The sequence below is a fragment of the Thunnus maccoyii genome, chromosome 17, assembly GCF_910596095.1.
Source record: "Thunnus maccoyii chromosome 17, fThuMac1.1, whole genome shotgun sequence".
Lineage (NCBI taxonomy): Eukaryota > Metazoa > Chordata > Actinopteri > Scombriformes > Scombridae > Thunnus > Thunnus maccoyii.
This window is the reverse complement of record NC_056549.1, coordinates 1,616,755-1,640,000: the sequence shown is the minus strand read 5'-3', so window position 1 is coordinate 1,640,000 and position 23,246 is coordinate 1,616,755. Positions and strand designations below refer to the sequence as shown.

At 39.3% G+C, this 23,246-nt stretch overlaps 1 protein-coding gene across 4 annotated transcripts in view; it reads right to left on the bottom strand.

Moving 5' to 3' along the window:
- Positions 1-21,331, bottom strand: part of tbc1d32 (TBC1 domain family, member 32) — an 83,948-nt gene extending 62,617 nt beyond the window's left edge. For 2 of the 4 annotated variants that reach the window (XM_042389675.1, XM_042389678.1), the window contains exons 1-21: positions 20,626-21,330; positions 19,507-19,663; positions 19,235-19,399; positions 18,837-19,014; positions 18,535-18,606; positions 17,467-17,586; positions 16,991-17,069; positions 16,550-16,653; positions 16,289-16,350; positions 15,233-15,383; positions 15,050-15,109; positions 14,153-14,255; positions 12,386-12,523; positions 10,741-10,830; positions 9,882-10,024; positions 8,413-8,540; positions 7,394-7,595; positions 5,532-5,611; positions 3,696-3,834; positions 1,609-1,696; positions 1-70 (exon numbers count right to left, since the gene is read on the bottom strand). The exon at positions 1-70 is cut by the window's left edge and continues 49 nt beyond it. In XM_042389675.1, coding sequence (XP_042245609.1) covers positions 1-70; positions 1,609-1,696; positions 3,696-3,834; positions 5,532-5,611; positions 7,394-7,595; positions 8,413-8,540; positions 9,882-10,024; positions 10,741-10,830; positions 12,386-12,523; positions 14,153-14,255; positions 15,050-15,109; positions 15,233-15,383; positions 16,289-16,350; positions 16,550-16,653; positions 16,991-17,069; positions 17,467-17,586; positions 18,535-18,606; positions 18,837-19,014; positions 19,235-19,399; positions 19,507-19,661 — 2,327 coding nt within the window. In that variant the 5' untranslated portion in view covers positions 19,662-19,663; positions 20,626-21,330. Of the gene's footprint in view, positions 71-1,608; positions 1,697-3,695; positions 3,835-5,531; positions 5,612-7,393; positions 7,596-8,412; positions 8,541-9,881; positions 10,025-10,740; positions 10,831-12,385; positions 12,524-14,152; positions 14,256-15,049; positions 15,110-15,232; positions 15,384-16,288; positions 16,351-16,549; positions 16,654-16,990; positions 17,070-17,466; positions 17,587-18,534; positions 18,607-18,836; positions 19,015-19,234; positions 19,400-19,506; positions 19,664-20,625 lie in introns of all 4 variants that reach the window. The other 2 variants (XM_042389677.1, XM_042389676.1) reach the window with 2 other exon arrangements.
- Between the last annotated feature and the right edge of the window lie 1,915 nt (positions 21,332-23,246).

Sequence of the window (23,246 nt, the reverse complement as noted above, 5' to 3'; positions counted from 1 at the left end):
ACCACCCTGACGTCTTCGCTGCCGCACTCCAGAGCCGACCAGAGCTCGAGCACCAGCGCCCGCACGAAACCTGCAACACAACGGCGTCCAGCCAGAAGGTCACAGCTGGATTCATATGCAGAAATATTGACTTGTGAGTTTGTGGAGTTCCAAAATGCTTTGAATATTTTAATGGAGCAGCATTCAAGGATTTAAAATATTAGGAAAACTCAAAGGTTACAGCAGGTCGTTTTTTTGAAACAGGAAACACGGAGAGAGAAATGAAATAAAGATCTGCTGCCAGATTTAAACTGTGGACAATTATATAACATAAACCGATCAGCCAAAACATTAAACCCACTGACAGATGAAGTGAATAACATTGATTATCTTGTTAAAATAGCACCTGTCAGGTAGTTTGATATATTAGGCAGCGAGTGAACAGTCAGTTCTTCAAGTTGATGTGTTGGAAACTTTGACAAAGAGCCAAACTGTGAAGGCTAGACGACAGCATCTCCACAACAGCAGGTCTGGTGGGGTCTTCCTGGTGTGCAGTCAGTGCCTACTAAAAGTGGTCCAAAGAAGGACAAGCGGTGAACCTGAGACAGGGTCCTGGATCATTGATGCAGGTGGGGAGTGAAGGCTAGACTGTCTGGTCCCTCAGAGGAGCTGCAGACCAGTCAGACTGTCCATGCTGACCACTGTCCACAACCGGCATCAGACCTGGACCCTGGAGCAATGGAAGACGGTGGCCTGGTCTGATGAATGCATCATTTTCCCGGTGGAGAGATGGCACCAGAATGCATTATGGGAAGAATGCCGGCCAGCGGAGGCAGTGTGATGCTCTGAGTGATGTTCTGCTGGGAAACCACCTGCCTCAGCACTGTCACACAATTTCACTCCTTCATAGCAACAGTTCTCCCTGATGGCAGCGGCCTCTTCCAGCAGGATAATACATCCTGACACACTGCAAACACTGGGATGGTTTGAGGAACATGACGAAGAGTTCAAGGTGTTCCTCAGATCTCAATCTGATCGAGCATCTGTGGGATGTTCTGGAAAAACAAGTCTGATCCACGGAGGCTCCACCTCACAGCTGACAGGCTGAGGTCTTGGTGCCAGATACCAGAGGAACCTTCAGAGGTCTGGTGGAGTCCTGCATCCACTGGTCACAGCTGATTTAATGGTTTTAATGTTACGGCTGATCGATGTACGTCTTAATCATTAGACTCCTCAAATATTTGTGTAATTTTACACCTTCACACTGTCACCAAGCATTATGTGAAATGCATACAGATAAGACTTAGCTATGCTACATGTACATCTGGGGAAAAAAAAGCATTTCTAAGATAAGAAGACATTGAAATCTGACATATATTTCTCTTCAAACAGCTGCTCATATCACCTCCATTGTTAATCTTGAAAGACTGACATGTACAGTAACACCTCCTCTTGTTCCTTCCTCCATCCACTAATCCTGGGAAACACTTTGACGAAGACGTTGCTCCCTCGGCTGCACGACGGCTAGAAAAACACAACTTACCATACGAGCCTGAAGCATCACAGCTGGTAAGAGCTGGTGTGTGTGTGTGTGTGTGTGTAAGAGTGTGTGTGTTAGTGCTTTAGTACCTGAACTGTGCAAAGCCGCCACGCCGGGAGCAGTCGCTGCCACCTGAGTCACCATCACCCCGTATCCAAACTTCTCACAGCGGCTCACCTTCAGAAAAAACACACAAACCCCCTTAATGTTTATAATATATAATATAATATATGAAATATTGTAATGTGGTATATTTTACTTATATCAAATAAAAAGTAGTGAGACTTTGGAGTCCTGAAAAGGCTTCTACATAATGTAGTTTAGTGCGCTGAGGAGAAGTCAAACTGTAAATTGATTCATTAATTACAACATAATGTCACAACTAAAAATAAACTAAATATGATTACATTCTATAATTAAAGTGAAATGCCAAATGAGAGAAGCAATTACAAGAGTGAGTAAACAATGGCAGTAAATTAAGCCCGGGGGGGGATTAACTAAGGTTTGTAGTAAGAATGAGTCTACAATATGAATGACGGACAATACTACGTATGTACGGCATACGTAGAGTCCGGAGATTAATAAATGAAAGCCAGCGTGGGAGCAGCAGCAGCGTGTCTCAGCCTCCAGGCTGCTGCTGAATACTGAACAGTCTCCAGGAAACATGACGGCGCTCTCGAGGAGGAGCAGCGACGAATTACCACGTCTGCAGAATTAATTAGAGATGACGACGGGCCGACAGAATGAACGAAGGTTTTTAAGACAGATTATGTTGGAAATACTGTATACATGCATGTTTTATTATATATAGAAAAGGTTTAGTTTGTGCAGGAAACAAGCTTTAAAAGCACTGTGCATAAATAAACTAAAAAAACTAAATTACTCGTTTTCATAATTCAGTTTTTAGTTATAAATGTCTTTTTTCCTCAAGCCTTATTATCAGTGATTAAATAATGAATTTGCACAACTTTAAATCTAATATCTGTTTATCTCTTTAAGATGATCTCTCACCGCTGATGTTTTTCAGTAACTTTAAATGTGTATTTAATGTAACAGAAGACTCTGCTGTGGCTCTAAGTGTTGACTTTCTGTACGTATCAATAGTCAATAATATCGACGGCCGAAGAGCAAAACCTCCGATTTGAAAAATGCACTTTTTTGAGAAAACTAAAAACAACTTGTTTTCTTGCAGAATGCTATTTGTTAAGGACACTAAATACATAATACACTGTTTTTGGACTATATCATTATATTATGTGTTATAGATATTAATGCCTCGCAAAGTGCAGATAGGAGCTTTTGCGCTTGGTGCAAGTTGGAAGAGGTTCTACAAAACAATGCTCTAAATTAAGTTAATAATTAAAATTAAATTAAAAATAAAGTTAAGTTTGTTTTCAGGTAAAAATATATAGTAAATGTAAGTTACTACATTGTAGGATACTCGGGTCAGAATTCCTTCCACTGGAGATAAATGTTCAGTGATTCGTGCTGTAGCCTCTCTACACATCCAGAGACTCTGCGTTGTGTTTTTGTTTTGTTGTGTGACTTTTCTGTCACAATGAAGGGCGGGATTATCTTAATTATCTTAATTATCTTGATTATCTTGATTATCTTGCAGACAGACTGAATATGATCAGCCTTCCTTGTTCTCATCATCCAAAGTGAAATCCACCAATCAGAAAGTTCTGCAGATACGAGGTTTTGCACTTTGGCCATCGATATGGCAAATATTCCCTTGAACTTCATAATATTACTTTGGTGAGAAGGATTAAAACTGAGCCACTGCCTAAGTTATTTCTTCCAGGACTTTCATAGAGTTGACGAAAAACTTCCATCCAACTTTAAAGTCACACTTTTTAACTTAAATCTACTGCCGGTGCAATTTACGCCTAAATGACTGTAGCAACATCTGGATTTCCTTGCTAGTAGTTTTTTTTTTGCGGTGTTGGACTCTACGTGCACGGCTGCTGAGGTAACGTTGAGTCACTTATCCTGCAAACTGCTCCACTGGGACGTCTGACGGGCCTCGACATTACTGCAAACCTTCTAAATGTTTGTACTGGAGAGCAGTGCAGCTGGAAAACTGGGTTTCATAAATATAAACTGGTGAAGTAAAAGACAAGAATGAGTGAAGATTATGCAGCTCAGGCACGGTGAAGCGTAAATATTTTATTACCTGTAGTTTCTTGGTAAAGCGTGAGAACATGTAGGAGACGCACTCATTGATGGCTCCTGTCTGCTGGAGCAGCTGCAGACCTTTAGGAGTTGCAGCAAAGTTCAGCAGGCTGTCCAACAGCGTCTCCTCCCAGATGAGCCTTTTACACATTCAGACATGAGACACAGACAGCAGCTTTATTATGTTTTCTACAAGTCACAGGACATCAATCCCTTACACAGGTGATCAATCTGGGAAACGTACAGGTGACCATGACAGGAGTGTTTGTTGTGTTCTTTGCTCTGTTTAACAATAGCTCAGCATAAAAACCAGCTTCCTTACATTGATTCAAAGCTTCAGAGTTTCTTTTTTCTTGTTCACTGTGACGTTAAATCATCACAATGATGCAGCAGATGGGACACTAATGCATGTGAAATGTAAAAACAAAGCAAAGTCTGAACAAGCTCAGTAGTGACAAAAAGCCCCAGCGATCACATCACGTCGTCAGTTACTGCTGCTGACAGATAGATGGAGAACTTGATTGATCCCAGCGGGGATTTGCAGAAGCTATGTCAGGTTTTCTCTGCATCTGGATATTAAAGAAAGCTGCACAAAGCGAGTTTGCACCAACTTTCCTGCTTGGCAGTGAAAGTTAACTGTTAATATAATATAATACTTTAAAGCTGCAGTGCAGGACTTTTGTCTCCCCTTCTGGCAGTGACAGTATTACAAAAACACTGTTGACACCTGCTTTGATCCATTCAGTCCATTAACATTAGGACAGTCTAGAAGAGCAGCTTCTACTGGAAACTGGAAGATTCATCCAGCCAGCGCAGGAATGTCGACTCCAGATTAAAAACTCTGTGTACTGTGAAACACAGAGAGATTTATCTGGTGGTGAAAAGCTTAATCAGCATTGTGTGAACTCGTTTGACTTCACTGTAACAGACGTTCATTTTTATGTAAAAGTTCAACACTGCAGGTTTAAACCTTTGTTCCCATTAATGTAACTCCACCCAGCACACATATTTACCAACCAGGCCAGTTTACATAACTTTTTTTTTATCAGAAATAACATATATAAAGATTGCCAAATCTAATCTGGAAGACGCTCTTGAGCGTCGATGTGTCGTTTCTTGTGGGTGGAGATGTGTACATACACATCATCAGAACATCTGAGCAAAAAGGGCGAGTCTACAGAATCTCATTTTATTGTCTATGTTTCTAAGGATGGCCTTATTTAATAAAAATCTAAACTAACACACCTTTAGAGTGATTGATATCGACATTGCACACAGCTCACATGGCCTGTGCTGGCTTTGAGTGAAACCTTCTTGACAGGAGGTGAAATAAAACAGAGCTATTTAGTTGTCAGATCGGTTTGTGTTGCTAAGCTACAGTATGACAGGCTGTATCACATATTACTCTGAGATAAATTAATGGTGATGTCAAAAACCTTTATGGTATCCTGGCATCATGGTCTAACATCTTGAACCTGCTGGACGTAGCGTCACTGGATGCAGTGGACGTTCGGGCCTGTTATTATTGTTTAGTTGGTTTGAGTCAAACAGCTGTCACTACAGTGTTACCTAATGCACACACGCCAGTACAGCTGTTCATGTTTGTACGTTTACAGTCATATTGGACAAGAGGAATAGCTTCATGTTAGAGGCTGTAAATTACAAATCCAAAAAAATACAAAACAAGTTAATAATCATTCAAAATTCTTCTTTGATGATCCTGCAGTAACAGCTCACTGGAGCAGAGATGAGCCTGTGTAATTACTGAATTATGGTTAATCTTTGCTTTAATTCCAGGTCTTCAGATGTATTTATGTGTGTATGTAGAGATTCTTACATGTTCTGAAGTTCCTGAGTGGATGTTCCAGCGTCGGTTCCAGGTACCGGGGTCAGAACCCTTTCTGACAAGGAACTGGTCTAGAAATAAAAAGGTTTTAGTTGAGACTAGTTTTTAATCCACATCACAGTGTGAGAACAGTCTACAGACTGATATCAGATTACTGGAGTGTGAAGACAATTTCAGAAACCTGATGATTTGTTTGTGATTTTATTTGTATTTTTGGTTTCATAAATGGTTTTATTTTAGTGTTTTTACATGTGTTTGTGTGTCTTTCATGATATTCTGTTAAGTGTTGTACCTATCATGTTTGTCTTAATGATGCTTTCTTGGTTAAGTCACACTTGAAAACCATCTTAAATCTTAAGGAAACCAACAAATTAAAAAAAAACATCCTAGAAATGCACTGAGCATTGAAAATTAATCTAGCAGATGGATTTAATCTCCATTATTGTAAATTCACTGTGAATAAATACTAAAATAGTTCATAAACCAACATTCACATCTGAGGAAAAAACTGTGGATATAGTCAATCAAACCTTTAACTGTTATTTGCTTTATGAACTACTTCAAATCACATGCTTCCTTTAAACTTTAGGGGCATGTTGATGTGTGTTTCTACTGTATCGGGGGGACTGAAGTCAACAGTAGGTTGTAATGACACTACGTGACATCAGCAGAGTAGATGTGGACTTGGATTTGAGACATCATGCAGTACATGCTGTCCTGTACGTGCAGGCTGGTGATTAATATTTAACACAGACTGGGTGAAGTCAGGAGGAAGTCAGCAGGAAAAAAGGCTGCAGATTGAAGCCACGCTGTCTCATACAAGTTAATTTTTGACATGAAAGTTTTGGATAATAAAGTTAAGACATTAGGTGGGATCGTCTCCTTCCTTGTAGCAGCAGTTTCACAACAAGTCTTTTCTAAAATAATTACATCTTGTAGCAGGAATGGTTGACACGTTTGGTTTTGGTTGCACATTCAATTTTCAAGTTTTGATTTTCAGTTTTGTTTCTCGGTACGTACCGTATCAGTTAAAGGGATTCTGATTTTGATGCTTAATCCTGACAGTCCCGGTATTCTAAAAACTAAATGAAGCAAATTAAAAAGGCTCAGTTAACGCCCTCCATGTGTGAGCGGCGGCGGTGCTTTTCTTGCTACGGTGAATGAATGAAGAGACGACGCTGCATTCATCAAGCAAATGAAACATGACAGGAGTAAAAGTGATCATTAGAGGTGGACACCCCTCCATTAGATATTCTTCTTACAATGTTTTTATGGGGGGGATTAGTCAAGCAGGGCTCTCCAAGAAAGGGTCTCACTTCTTGCATTTACAGTATCTGTCTATTCATGATGATTTTTAATATATTTGAGTTTTTTTTGTTGCATAAAGTACTTAAAAACACTTTTGAGTCAGCCGAGCAAACCTCCATTCAAGGCAGACTGGGAGATTTTGTGCAGAAGCAGATTTTTTTTGAAACAAAAACAACAATCTGCCTGAAGAGATTAGGCTCAGAGTCTCTTTCCTCTTTTCTCCTTAAAACACACTTTTACCCTTCAGCACATCCTGGTTTCAGCTGACGCCTGCATGACTCCACTTTTTGTCTGTTTCTGTTGGTTTTTACCTGATTTTATTTTATCGCATCCTGTTTCTCCAGAGATGATTTACTGTCAAAGCACTTTATAATCTTATCTTATATATTATTATCTGATACATTCCCCTAAAAATAACTATGGTCTTTTTCAGTCTATTCTTTAAACACTCAAGATCAGATCATTCACTAAGCATCTGCAACTATGAGTCATGCAGGTTGTTTCCAGTCTGATCAGTGTGATATCCAGAAATAAGGTGCAGGTACCTTTTTCCATGCAGCAGCTACAGCCTTGTGCAGGCCGTACAGTCGGAGGACCTGTAAACCCTCACAGGTGTTGTATATCTGCCTACAGACGAAGATAAAGGCTCCACATAATGTATGAGACACGTCGGATTGACTCGGCGATGAAAGCTCCTTATCCAGCAGCTTCAGGGTGAACTGTACTATCACATGAGCAGCAAAGGTTCTGGAGACGAGACAGAAAACAGATAAAGAGAGAAGATACTGAGATCCAAGATAGACACATGTTCGTGTGTAATAATGTTTGGAAAAATGTACAAAGGGTTCAGAGCCTCAAGGTGACTGATGGTGGAGAAGTTAAAGGACCAGTGTGAAGGATTTTTAGTAGCATCTAGCAGCGAGGTGCTTTGTTGTTCCTGGTTGTTTTCTCCAGTTAATTACATTCAGGTACTTTCCTTTATTACTGTAAGTGATGCATTTGTTAAGTTTCCTGAGTTTTAATTCATCAAACTGACAGGATTTCCTTGTCTGTGCAACATCTCTACATTTTTTGGGTAAGAAGACAGATTAAGATCTCTAGAGCACTTTCATAAACTCTCATTAGCTCAACATATTTCTCAAAGGAGGCAGCGTTCATACAGAGAAATAAATGCCAGACTAGAGCACTTTAGTCAAAACAAGCCTTGGTGAAAGTGTCACTGTTCAGGATGTTGTTTCAGGTTGGACAGATTGACCCAGCTGAGGTCAGAGCCAGCCGACAGAATACTAAACTAACCCGGAGCCATTAACAAAACCTATTTATTTAAGAGTTTTTTGCTATAATGACACTTGAATGGATCAAAGATATAATCCCAGTGATTGACAAAGCAGTTATATCCTCAGGTCTAATCTGCTCTCTGTGCAGAAGCAGAAGGATTTGTTATGCAAACTTAACTCTACACTGAAGTCTTCTAGCCGAGTCTGGGAAATGTAATTTATTCATTACCATCAAGAATACAAAATTGCACTTTGTATTTGATCATACTTCAATCACAGCGTCTCACCTCTCACTGTGGGCTATAACCAGATTCTTCTCATACAAGAAGAGAGCTAATCCTCTGTCAGTGTTTGCGATGCGAGCCAGAACGTCAGCGATGAGCGTCAGTGTTGCTGCAGGAGACTTTAATTTGACCTGAAAACCACATAGAAATAAACAGACAACATTACCCAACAGTGTCAGACACGAGCGAAATCCCCGAGAGGGATGAGCTGATATTGAAAATTGAAATTACATCATTAACTTCAATGATGATGGAAATATGAAAAAGCTGTTATATTTTCAGAAGCGAGCTTCAATTATTCCAAACAGTTTGTGAAACGCTGACTGATGATAAAAAAACTGTCCTGCTGAGACAAAGTGCTTAAAAAAATAAAGAACAGCTGCTTGTTGCAGCTTGATTATAACAAACACTTCAGGATTCAGACTTCGTGTTGGAATCAAGGTTAAAAAACTGTCAGTTTGGATACATTCAGGATACATTTAGGATATGTTTAGGATATGTTTAGGATATGTTTAGGATATGTTTAGGATACATTTAGGATAAGTTTAGGATATGTTTAGGATATGTTTAGGATATGTTTAGGATATGTTTAGGATACATTTAGGATAAGTTTAGGATATGTTTAGGATATGTTTAGGATATGTTTAGGATATGTTTAGGATATGTTTAGGATACATTTAGGATATGTTTAGGATATGTTTAGGATATGTTTAGGATATGTTTAGGATATGTTTAGGATATGTTTAGGATATGTTTAGGATAAGTTTAGGATATGTTTAGGATATGTTTAGGATATGTTTAGGATACATTTAGGATATGTTTAGGATATGTTTAGGATATGTTTAGGATATGTTTAGGATATGTTTAGGATAAGTTTAGGATATGTTTAGGATATGTTTAGGATATGTTTAAGATACATTTAGGATAAGTTTAGGATATGTTTAGGATATGTTTAGGATACGTTTAAGATACATTTAGGATACGTTTAGGATATGTTTAGGATACGTTTAAGATACATTTAGGATAAGTTTAGGATATATTTAGGATATGTTTAGGATACGTTTAAGATACGTTTAGGATAAGTTTAGGATATGTTTTTAGTTGTAGGATTCACATTTAGAGTCAGGAAGATATGTAGATTGGGGGAAGGTTAATGAAAGACCGGTTACAGGTTGATGTATTTATGACACCTGAAGCTGCTCTATTCTGACATTTTGTGCCACAGTCAGAAATCTTGAAACACCAAAAGATTAAGTCTCTATTAAACATTCAGCATCTTCCTCAGAATTATAATCCTCAGGTTGTGAAAGACCCGTAAATAACATTGAGACCATTACGAAGCTCAGTTTTGGGTTAGTGGTTGTTTGAGGGAAGATGATCTAACTTACATGGCAGGAGAAACACTAGAATTTCAGCTTGTCTATTTTACTGTAATAAAGAAGCTTTATTGAGTCGGTGTGGTTGTGTTTTACCTGCTGTCCATTGAGCAGAGCTATAACAGGAGCCAGCAGCGTCTCTATCACAGCGGTGTGATGGAGACACTCTGCAGCACATTCTGTCCTCTCACACAACATCCACAGCAGCTCCATCACCAGACTGCTTGGCGACAATGAGTCTGAAAAAAAAAAAACAACCAGTGAATTATGACCCTTTTCCAACAGAACTTAAAAGCACTTTCTGTTTATATCGTGTCTACATTTTATTAAGCTGAATTACACGCGTGTCAATTCATCTATTTTTTAAAACAGACAGTAAAAACTGCATTCTGCATGTGCATTCACGGTTCATTTCCATTTTTGTAGGTTTTATATGTAGATGTGGTGTGCTTTTTTTGTTTTATGTTAATAATAAATCTAAGAACCCTCTACATAAGTTTATACATGTGTCTATGAGGAACTTAAAGGTGGATCAATCTAAGATAAGATGAAGTTACTGTTGATACTTCATTCTTAATAATATTTTAGGGATTGCATTCTGCAGCATCATGACGCTGCTCTGAATAAACTCTTATCTTATCAGACTGCAGGTAAAATATTAATATGAATCTATGACTCACTCAGCATGACTCTGCAGTTGGTGACGATCCTTTGACAAAGTCAAGGTGGATCATTGATCACCGATCACTGCTGCGGTCGGTGTAATTCATGAGAATGAATGGAGCATTAAGGAAGGTCTCAGGAGAAAGTAGTGCTGCATAACTCAGTGCAAGGTTAAGAGATTAAAGATATGGTCTGAGGAACGGTCCCTGATCCCAGACTCACTGTCTGGACTGTCACCAGGGAGGAGGCTGAAACTCATTGACGCAGGTTATATCTTTGTGGGGGGACTCACCTGTGTGTGACGCATCACTGTGCGGGGGTTTGGGGTGTTGGTACATGATGTTAATCAGGATGACAACCAGGTCTGTCAGGCTGACTGGATCTGAAACACATGATGAATAAGTAAATCAGTCTGGTTACTGAGTGTCTAGATGGGGACATTAACAGCGGCTGCAGTTTTGTTTCCAGGATGAGTTTTAGGATCTGGTGAATTTTAAAACAGATGTGTCTGGAACAAGTCAAATATATCTATATTACATTTTACAAGCATGTCTTCATATTTCATATTATACACCATAACACATACACATATCAGAGCTGAAGGAGCTTGTTGATTAACTGATTGGTCGATCACCTTAAAATTAATCAACAACAATGTTATTGATCATCATTCATCAAATAAAATCACACAACATTTGCCAATTGAATTTTCTTAAATATGAAAATGTGTTGCTTTTTTGTTTTATATCATTCTTTATTGACTATATTTGGGTTTTGGACTGTTGGTTGATCAAAATAAATGGTAACTGGTCTGTACTTGTATAGCGCCTTTCTAGTCTTCCAACCACTCAAAACGCTTTTACACTACAAATCACACACTCACCCATTCACACGCATTCATAGGCTGAATGGTACAGGGGCTACCAACCTGCCCATCAGAGGAAACTAACCATTCATACACATTCATACACTGATGGTTCAGCCATCAGGAGCAATGTGGGGTTCAGTATCTTGCCCAAGGACACATCGGCATGTGGACTGGAGGAGCCGGGAATCGAACCGCTGATCTTCCGATTAGTGGACGACCCGCTCTACCTCCTGAGCCACAGCCGCCCAAACAATAAGCGATAAGAAGACTCTTTGGGCTCTCAGAAACTGTGATTATTGTGATATTTTCTGACTTTTTCAGACTAAATGATACGTCCAATCAGAAAAAGAATCCACAGATCGATTTATAATAAAAATAATTGTTAGTCACAGTCCCATTCACAGCCCGTACTAACGACGATGACTTTAATGATGATAATTATTTGCCATTACATTTGTATCGAGGAAAACATCCACATGACTCATGTGGTTGAGAAACTGGTGTTGGTGTCACCTCAGGGTGCGGACGGACTCACAGAGTCCACAGAGTGACCCGAATAAAAAACCATCCCAACATTAATGATTTGACTGATTTGATAGAATGACTAAGAGGAAGGTTGAATAAAAAGGGCTCAGTGCAGCAACAGCAAACAATGACTCTGTTTTAAAGGTCTGCCAGTGTATCATTCACGCTGTTACGTAACGTTATCAGTGATTTAAACGAGGTTGGAGGTAGACCATCACTGCACAGCCTAACAGGGAGTGGTACCAGTGTAAAATGAGATTATCTGCTGTAAAGATCAGAGGGATAACTTTCCCAGTAAAACCACTAAAAGAGAGATATGACCTGCACCTCATCATCTATTCGTCCCTTTAAGTCGAACCATTAGTGAATTCTTCTTCTCCTGCAGCTGCCAGTAAAAGGACAATATAGATTATTCAGCTCTTTACAGGGTTTAGACATTAACTACAGTAAAAAATGTTCATTTCTTTTAGTGAAGTTATGTAAGAAATTTAAAAAAAAACAACACAGCACAAACACTGCTGTGAAGAGAACAGAAGAGTTTCACCTTTACGGTTCTTCACTTTGACAGGAAACAGTTTTCTCCCGTTAGTGTAGATGAGGAGTTTCCCCAAAACACAAAGCGAGTGGACGAAGAAGACGTATTCGAGCTCCTTTCCTGTATAGACGCTCCGCTGGACGGAGCCTGAAACACAAAATAACTATTTAAAATTTAAACAAACAGTCTCATAATATTTCCATCTTCTCCAAATATTGTTGATACTGTTTGCAAGCTGTTACTATCCAAAGGCCCAAATATTCAAGTGTTGCACGACAAAAAAAAAACATAAATGTGCATGTTCAAATGAACTAATATGCTAAATAAATAAACCATGATGAGTGTCCTAGTTGTGATGTGCAGATATTTCATTAATATTCCACAATATTTAAAGCTTCTATAATAAAATGAGCCTGAAAAGTGTCATCCTTGAAGAGCCTCAGGAATCTGAAAGAAGCACATCTCAGAGAACTCTTATTCTTTTATGAGCAGCGTATCAGGTGGCAGGAAGTCGACGTATCTCTGCTCATCCGAGACAAGGTCAAAATGTTCTGTGTCTGCAGGAGGCAGCTGGCTCCCAGCAGATAACGCACCGACACCCTTACGCCCCGTCTCCCGCCTCCTTCACTCTCATTTACTGCATTTTCACACTTAAATATGTGACTGGATGTGCAGCGTTTTATCATAAATCCTCAATTTACCATGTTCATTTTGCAAAATTAGGTTAATTACCGTAAATAAACCATCAGAGTGCAGCAGTTTATGGATACAGATTCTCTCCACAGTGATGATGTAGTTTTAAGATATTAGAGTGAATAATAATAATTAATGATAATTATCCTGATTATTTCAGAGCTGTTTTGACTTTGAGAGCAGTTGTGTGGCTAAATAATCTTCACTCAAAAATCCAAGTTTTCCTGAGCTTTCACATGCATCTCACGGCCTTCTTCAGCTGATGAGGATCAATAACATTTTATTATCTGAAGCTTTTTGAATTCCTTATAGAGTCTAATTAGGTACAACATGGAGTTTATCTTATCTAATATCTAACAAACCTGCATTTCCTTCCTCATAAAACATCTGCATCTTAAATATTTTAAATCCTGCATCGTTTATCTGTGTTTGCTAGCTTGCGTTCTTCTTCTCACCTGCCTTTCTTGGCGCGTTGCTACTCTTCTTCCTGCGTTACTTCCTCCGACTGTAGGAGCTAAATAACACATCAACAAGTGAAATCTGCCTCCCGTTAACCTCTTCTGTTATCTATAAAACCAGCTGAAGTGACAATTAAAACCCTCACTCCTCCTGTTTTTAACCTGTGAGACTGAAGTACATCCAGCAACATTTTGCCTCAGATTGTATCAGTATTATTTTTATACTTGTGGTTCTTAAATATCTGTTTGTCTTTTCTGCTTGAACTTCAGTTTATTTATTATTTATTTGGTGTCTCTTCCTGAATGCTGATAGTTTTCTGTCTGTTGTTTCTTTTCTTTCTTCATTTTAATGTTGTTTCCTCTGTTTTTTAATGTCAGCAGCGGCTGCACGACGACGGCAGAGTCTGAGTACAAATACATTTAACACCCGCAGCTTTCAAATGAAGCATCACGTTCTCATTAGACGTCCGCAGTAGTTCAGCCTGAGTGTTTTATTTTTTGCTTTGTTTCACAGGACGCATTAATGCAGCTTTACTGTGAATGTGCTGATGTTTAGCACACAGAGTGAGACGCGGAGTGCAGATTGGTATTTACGCCTGAGAGACTTCAGACTGTTGTTACTCACCAGCGTTCTGCTGCTGCTCCGCCGACTGAGGATCAGATGACTCGTTTGTGAAACGTTCACAGGATTCACTGTAATGGATACACTGCTGGAGAGCTGCTACGATCTGGGAAAAAAAATATATTACAACAACTGGCTGAATGAGACGACGTCTACTAATCTGCTGCTGTGAACAGGCTGAAAACAACAAGCTCACTGAGGAACAGATGATCAATGCAGCTTCTTCTATTGGGACGAGAATCATTCTTAGTGTTTATATAAATCCAGGAACCTTCGGGAATTTCAATGCACTGCAATGCAGGAGTAGTTCAGGCTTCCAGCGCTTTAAAAAAAAAAAGTTATTGACAGTTACTTTAGAGAAAGTTGTAGAAGTGATTCCACAGTAATCCTCCCTGCAGTCACAGCCAGAGTTCAGAAGGAGCTTTAAGAGGCAGGATTAAAGAATCAATTCTTAAAATGACAAAGTGGTTCTCGGCTCTTGCGGCCTCTTGTCTCTGATGCTCCCGCGTTGACCTGCAAGCGTTCGGCTGAGTGAATTACACATAACCCAACAAATACATCTATTTCCAATTTCAACACCTCGGAAGAGTCGGTTCAGGCGAAAAAACTGAAAGAGCAAATTCAGCTTCTCTAATAGGCTGGAGGATGAAACCAGGAAATGTGTATTTGCAGCTGGAAACAGGTCGTCCATCAGCCTCTCAGAGGAACTGTGTTTGTTCCCTGCGAGCAGAACTCAGTTCGCTCCTGCTTTCTACCTTTTTCTAAATCATTCTGCACTCTTTCTATAACGCTGCAGTTTCAGATGCCTCAGCGGGGGGGGGCGAGGGTTTGAAAACCTTCTGGAAAGACGTTTGATCATTTGGTTGCTTAGAGATATTGATTATTATGTGAAACACTCACCAGAGACTTGTATTTTCTCTCCAGGAGTCTGAGAACCACAGTCCGACTGTAGAAGCCGTGCTGAATATGAACAAGACATAAAAATACACAAATAAATCCTTATGTGCAATAAATCTACATGATAACATGTACAAAAATGCATCCTGCACAAGTCAGAAACGCATGTTAAGTTATAATACACACCATCCATTTTTTGAACCAGGTGGCTTTAATATCCAGTAAGGCCAATAAGTGAACAGGTTCCAAGATCTTCTCTGTCCGAGGTGAAGCTGAACCAAGTTCATGATGGAAGGACAGAAGGGAGAAAGTGCTCTCTATAACTTCCTCCATGTACCTAAAGCAGGAAAGGAAGAATGAGACCAAATATACATATTATTATTATTATTATTATTATTATTATTATTATTATTATTATTATAGATAAGTAAAGTACACTTTGTAATGGGAAATTGCTGATCACTCAATAAACACACAAAGAGAGCATTGTCAGGTTATGAAATAGTGTAATCAAATAACACAATCAGAAGTATAATGCATCATAGTTCTGGAGACAGAGATACCACCTAGCTATCTTTTCTTTGTCTGAAAGGTTGGCACTTAACCAGTCCCTTAAATACTGCTCGTACAGAATTTAAGACATCTGTTTACTAACCTTACAGGTCAGCAACCCTCAGATAGAAACATAAGTCAAAAGTTCAGCTAACCTAGGAACAGACTTTCTTCACGACCATATATGACAGTACATAAGCATGCACCAAGTAACATCACAAAATAACATTACTACTATATTAAATTAAGGACAAACCACACTATCCTCTAAAGCTTATCAGTTTTACACATAAACATCTACATAACTACAGTTTATCTTATCACTGGCTCAGGTAAGGGTATAACAAAATAAACTTAACTGTTAGACACACAACTGCCTCATCTTACACAGCAAAGAACTAAGTTTAGAATAGACATAGCACACACAAACTAACACTAAACTGAACTTAAACACTGTCTGAAACATGTATGATATATTGAAGAAATACATCAAATGATAACCTATTATTCAGTTTTCTTTTACAACTTCAACTGGAATAAACTCAAAAAACTCTCAGAATTAGTGGTGTCCTGTAGTGTTATACTTGTAGAGCTCAGGTAGCTACACATGTGCACCGTCTGCATCACATTTTGTCACATTTCACTTAGTTTACGTCTGAGGTTGTGACTGATGGTCTGCTGATAACTCACTTCTCCGGATGTCGGATCCAAAAGGTCGTCACCTCCTTCTGAAAGTCGTTCATCAATCGAATCTGAGGGAAGAAAGTCGGGAGAGAGAAATATATCAAACGTTTGGCTGACGACTCACCGTGTTAGCTGGAAGATGTGAGATGCAACTATGTGACATTTATTGTACGCTGTCGTTCTGTCTCGCTGTTAAAAGGAGATGATGTATCTCAAGAGACTTCCTGGTTGAATAAAGGTTCAATTAAAAAAAAATAAAAAAAGTGCCTGTTTGAGCGGTCGGCTGATCTCAGGTCTGTTGATGTCGACGACGGCTGAGCCGCTCGGAAAGTTCAGCTTGTGAGACAGAAAAGTCGACTCCACACTTTTAGCTGCACATCAAGAGTCAAAACACACTTTAATGCAAGATAATAGCAGCGTATATTATATATTATACTACATAGTACAGTATGAATTAAAGACATTTTACAATATATTACAACAATTCAAAACTGTAAAACTATACGGTGCCAATGAAAACCACTTAAAACTAGAACCATCACGACTAGAAGAAGACTCTACAGTAAAAACTGGAGCTGACACTTTAAAATGTCATTTCTACTGATGAAAAATGTTTCAAACTCAAATTTGGGGGTTCTGTACATACATATATACATATATACATACATATATATATATATATATAATATATATAATAAAGGGTCGTACCCAGGCTGGTGTAGATCTCTCGGGTCACGTTCAGCGGAGAAGACGAGAAGCTTTTAGCAAAGAACTGAAGCACGTTGTCCTGAAGAGAGACGACACACTCTGATCATCTGTACTCGTTTAATGACTCATTACTTGTTTGTCAAGTAATGACTCATTAAACATGGAAGTTTAATTAAAATAAACTTCAACTTCATATATAATAACACAATTTTTAATCAGGAGGAAAATTAAACAAGGAAATTAAACTAGATTTTCACAAAAATAAGGTGCAGCCTGAACTGAGAGACCAGATTACATATTAGTTACCAACTAGTTCATCAATCACCAGGATTATTATTATCTGTTATCTCCTTAATTAGCCGGTTTATCACTATCCGTCTGCCAATCCGCTGTGGAAAAATGAATAAATTAAACATGAATTTGCGGGACGGCGTTACAGGATGTGGCTGCGGCGTTGTCGGTACGTGAGGACTCACGCTGAGGTCGGGTTCGGTCAGAGCTGCACAGAGGTTCCTGCGCAGGCCGCTCCAGCTCTCACAGCTCAGCACGTCAGACGGAGGAGCGCAGCAGAGCACCTGCAGGGCCTCCCAACGCACCTGCACACACACACGCACACACACACCTGCATCATTCAGGTACACAACATCGTCCCACATCAGCACTGCTTTTCTTTTTAGGGACAGAGCCCAAAAGCCTGTTGTTTTTCATGTGTTTGTTTCTTTCTTTATTATTACGCCACTTAAACCCTAAATTTGACCCCCTAAACATGCTCAAAAACTCACCAAATTTGACACACACATCATTAAAATTATCCCCAAAGTGCCAAAATGTGCTCTCCATCGTATCGACTTCAAACTTTAATAGGTGACTTATGTGTTGTAAAAAAGTTGTTAAAAACTTTGTAATAACTTGAACGGTTTGGATTTTATAAGCCCTGAAAGTTGCAGTGCCACATCACACCTTACAATGTAAAGGAATGAGGAGGCATGAACTTTGTGTCAAACAGAGGCTTCTGACGTCTAAACTATAAGTCTGACCACTTTCAAACCTGTATCAATGGATTCGCCATGAAATTTCCTACTAAAATATAATTTTTAATGTTAGATTTGGCCAAAGCCATGGGATTTATGAGGAGATTTCACCAGAAGCGTACTCTAAAATCCTCCTCTCCAACTGCTCCTGGTGATGTCACTCCCTCAGTGCTGTGAAACATTCCGCAATACACACTCATTATAAAATCACAGGAGGAGCAAGAAAAGACTTTAAAACTCACACTCTAATATCTCAAAAACAATAAAATATAGAAAAAACATGTAAATTCAAGATTTGTAGGTCAAAGTCTTGTGACTCATTTAAAGTTCAAATTTTTTCTTTTTTGCACTTGTCTTTTATTGTCTTGATGTGTTTTTATGGTTTTCATGGTTTTGTGTTTTCATAATAATTTCCTCTTGTCTTGACGATGAAGATCAGGAACTGATCATTGTGTTCACAGCGTGTTTAACATGTGCACATCATAACATCTGTGTATAAATGACTCTTTCTACCTCTTTGGGTCTGCTGGAGTCAAGTTTTTCAGCCAAAGCTTGCAGCTGCTCTTGTCTGATGAACGCGTAACTCTGGAAAAGAAAAAAAAAAACAATCAAAATAAACCATAAAACAAACTTAAAAGAGCTCCTATTGTCTGGCAGCAGCAGGTTCAGAGGTCACTGGATGGATTTATTGTACGCTGTCACCATAGCCTGAATCAACACTGAAAGAACAAAGCCATCCAGAGAATGACAGAGATACAACCCTCATTAACAAGAATTTTAGGCAATAAATGAATAGAGAGCTACTGTATGTCTACCTGGTTGAAGGAGGAGTCGCTGTCAGAGCAGTTGTCTGTGTACTGACTGTTGGACTGACTGTGCTGCTTCTCTCGGTGCATCTCCTCCTTCCTCAGCTGGTCCTCCTCAAATTTATTGATCAGAGACTCCACCACCATGATCATGCTGTTTTTCAGAGTGTGCATCATCTGCTGGTACCTGACAAAGACAGAAAAGTATCATCGTTCATTTCATTAAACTCATTCCGTAAAAGTTTGAAGTGTGTGATTCCTGTTGGTTTTCAGGGGCATTAAATGGTTTTATACAGACGATTAGACACTAAACTGAATGATTATCTGTGAGTTTTTTTCCCCAGAAGAAGTCATGAACATTTAGAGAGAAGTGAGGATGACGACGCCAGCGTTTGGTCTGAACTCACTCAGCCGACTCTCTGGTCCTGCGGGTCACGGCGTGGATCAGGGTGTCGTGACCTGAACCGATCGCATGTTGTCCATCTCCTCTGGTCAAGTTCTTCGTCTCCTCTTCCACCACAGTTCCCAGTGAATTCTCCACATAGTGACGGAGGTACTTTACAAACTCATAACTGGGAAGAATAGCAGAGAACAGATTAGACCAACATGTCATATTAAAAGAGGAAATTCTTTCACACGAGGCCTCTAGCTGCTCCGTCTGGAGTCTGATGGGTTTTACTTGTGGAAGTTCTTGTCAGTCTCCTCCAGGTGAAGAAGAATCTCTTCAGCACATTCGGTGGACGGAGCTCCAGAGATCCTGTCGCTGACGCTTCTCAGAAGCTGCTTGAGCAGAGACTGTAACTCCAGCTCGTCTTCAGCCGTCAGCTGAGACATCGCTGAAATAGAAAAGAACCATTTTATAACTTAACAACATGCAAATAAAAGCTGATGATGAAGTTGTGTATTTTACTTTGTTTTCTTTATGGTTGTTGGATATTTAAAAAAAAAAACTGTTGTGCAAGAAATAACAATTATACATTACAGTATATGCAGAAACATATAAATTGAGAGTTCAACAGCAAAGTTCAGACTCTCTAGTTTATTAAGATGCTCTTTTCATTCTATATCTGAGCTTCTATATTCAGGAGTAAAACAGCTCCATCGTCTTCATAGTGAAACGTTCAGTCTTCTCTCATCTTCATCAACAGGCTTATTGAAAACCTTTAAGTCTTTTGAGAAAATAGAGAAAAATATCAGTTATAATCTCTATAATCTCCACAAATATTCAACTTATTATTATTGTGTTTGACACATAAAAGCTTCAAAAAGCTGCAACAGACAAATGTTTTTCCTTATTAAGATATGATTGAAGCGATTATTTGATTGTGATTAATTTTCTGTCGATCGACCGACTGATTAATCGACTCATCGTTGCAGCTGTAAAAACCTTCTGAGGCTCAATTACAGCAGCAACGTTTCTTATTATGTCGTCATGTTGTTGTTTGAGTTTTTCATTATAACATTAATGTAACATCTAAACAACAGATAACCTGAGCTGTAACTTACAGCAGCAGCTTCAGTGTTTAATGTTTGTTGTTATTTAGAAACCACGTGATTGTGTGGTTAATGCAGCAGAATAACAGCGAAGATGAACAAAAAAACTGCTCAAATTTAGCTTCAACCGCAAATGTGAGAGAGCTGAGAGTCCCGCAGAACCCCGCAGAGTCCCTCAGAGTCCCGCAGAGTCCCGCAGCAGCAGCTACAGACCGTCTCCAGTCCGGTTTGAATCCTTCTGCTTGCATTTTTTGCATTAAAGTTAAACATTTTTTGATCCAGGTGACATTTCGGTAGCACTTACCAGCTGCGTCTCTATGGAAACGTTCACTAAGCGCGGTGCATTGTGGGATGTAGAAACTCACTGCTGCCTTCAGACGCCGTCGGACATTTCAGCTTCACACGTAAAATACATACAGTGTAAAAACCTGAACAACACTGTACTATATATTGACTGAATATAATCAGTGTGGAGGAAATATTTAGAGCTTTTATTTAAATAGAAGGAGCACTTCCTTAAAGCATAGTTAGGACACACAGTAAATATATATTGTTTTGATTTAGGTCTTTTTATTAACAACAACTTTATGTCACCTTTCCTTTATTAAAAACATACTAAAACAATTATTTGCTCATCAAAATAGTCGCTGATTAATATTCTGTTGATCGATTAAACCATAAACTAAAAACCGTGTCAAACTGTCATCTGATGATGTGTCTTTGAACAGAATATTCCAGCATGTTTTAGTTCATTTACAACTTCAAGAATAAAAAACCGTCAGCATGTTTCATAATTCAGTGTTTCCAGTGTGTCAGGTAGCATGCACGCTATTTACTCATCATCAGGTCCTTTTTTTAGTTTGTTTTTTCCCTCAACTTTATTGAAAACAAACTCAAAACAGCAACATATTAGTCTCCTATAGTCAGATCTACAGTGTCTCCACACTTCGTTTTAAAGCTGTTCCAGCAGTAACATGCGGGCAGGTTTGAGGGACAAAAAGAGGAAACTAAGTAATTCAATGACATAAAAAAAATAAAATTAAATTAAAGCTGCAAGCAGCGATGATCGGGCCCTCGCGTCCTTGCGTATGTCGGGGCTCGGCGCTGGTGAAGGGCTTCTGTCACGGGCATATAGATGTCCCCAGACCTGGTCTGTTTTCAGACATTGCAAGGGGAGATTAACGTCGCATCCTCAATGACCTACTCTGCATGCTGCAGGGGCTGCTGCATTGAAATTTCGTAGGGGGCGCTATGGAGCCAGTTTTCATCACTGACTGAATATTGCTATTTAGACATGTTCAGGCTGGGAGTCTTATCAAACATGAAAAGTTTGGTGTAGACTCGAGCATTTACACTAAACTTATAGGACTTTCACCTGTCATGGCGAAACATCAAAACTCAACGCCACGCCACGGCCACACGCTTCAATGCTAAGTAAATGTTTTGATAACTTTTGATCACACACTACTGTAGATGACACACACTGATTTTGAAGTTGTTACCATGAATTCTGTAGGAGGAGTTCGTTAAAATACAAGGTATGCCAAATGGTCAAAAAAACGCGAAAAATGACCACTTTTATCAAGATGGCCGACTTCCTGTAGGACTTACGATATGGCTCCAAGAGGCTTTTTTGTGCGTCTTGACATGATACATAAGCCTCCCGAATTTCATTTTCCTAGGTTAATCTGGAAGGCGGGGCTACAATTTTGAAATTTTCAAGGGGGCGCTGTTGAGCCATATTGTCACGTCTATGCAAATGACCTATCCAGGATTTTAACTGGTGTCGCTCCAGACATGTGTGCCAAGTTTCGTGACTGTAGACCCATCCCTTATCCCTAAAATACAGCATCGTATTTCATGGCGAAGGATGTGTCGCCATGGCAACGGCGTTTGGTCATGGGTCATGACCTGCCCAATGTAGCATCACCAAGGTCTTACATCTTAGCTGAGTGAATTTCAGGTGCATCGGCCAAATTTCCTAGGAGTAATACAACAAAGAACGACGCATGATACTTCCTGTTGCACTCTGGCCCGTCGGGATCAGATCACGCTTTTTAAAAATGAGGGATATTTCTTACAAGTGTGGTGTGCTTTTATTTTGAAAGTTTGATTGACATGTGTACTGTCAGGTGTGTAGAGACAATAAGTAACTGCAGCTGGACACAGAAAAATACTCATATATTTGAATGGAGAGTGTGAGCGAACCCACACCTTTTTGAACATTTACTGCTTCCACATAGTTTTAGATACAAACTTCATTTGAACTTTAAATGAGCCACGAGACTTTGACCTACAAATCCTGAATTTACATGTGTTTTCTATCTTTTATTGTTTTTGAGATATTAGAGTGTGAGTTTTAAAGTCTTTTCTTGCTCCTCCTGTGATTTTATAATGAGTGTGTATTGCGGAATGTTTCACAGCACTGAAGGAGTGACATCACCAGGAGCAGTTGGAGAGGAGGATTTTAGAGAACGCTTCTCGTGAAATATCCTCATAAATCCCATGACTTTGGCCAAATCATACATAAAAATCACATTTTTTTGTAGGAATTTTCGTCGCGAATCCATTGATACAGGTTTGAAAGTGGTCGGACTTATAGTTTAGACGCCAGATGCCCCAGTTTGGCACAAAGTCCATGCCCAGAGATTGCCTCCCCATTGGTTTACATTGTAAGGTGTAATGTCGCACTCCAACTTTCAGGGCTTATTAGATCTAAACCGTTCGAGTTATTACAAAGTTTTTAATAACTTTTGCTCAACACAGTGTGATAAGTCATGTATTAAAGTTTGAAGCCGATACCATTAACGCCCTCGGAGGAGATAGCGTTTGTTCGGGGGCCAAAATTGGGGCAAAGTCTTATTTTGAAAAGCTGATTGCAGACTTCCTGTTGGATTTAGGTCAGGGGTGTCAGCGTATGATTTG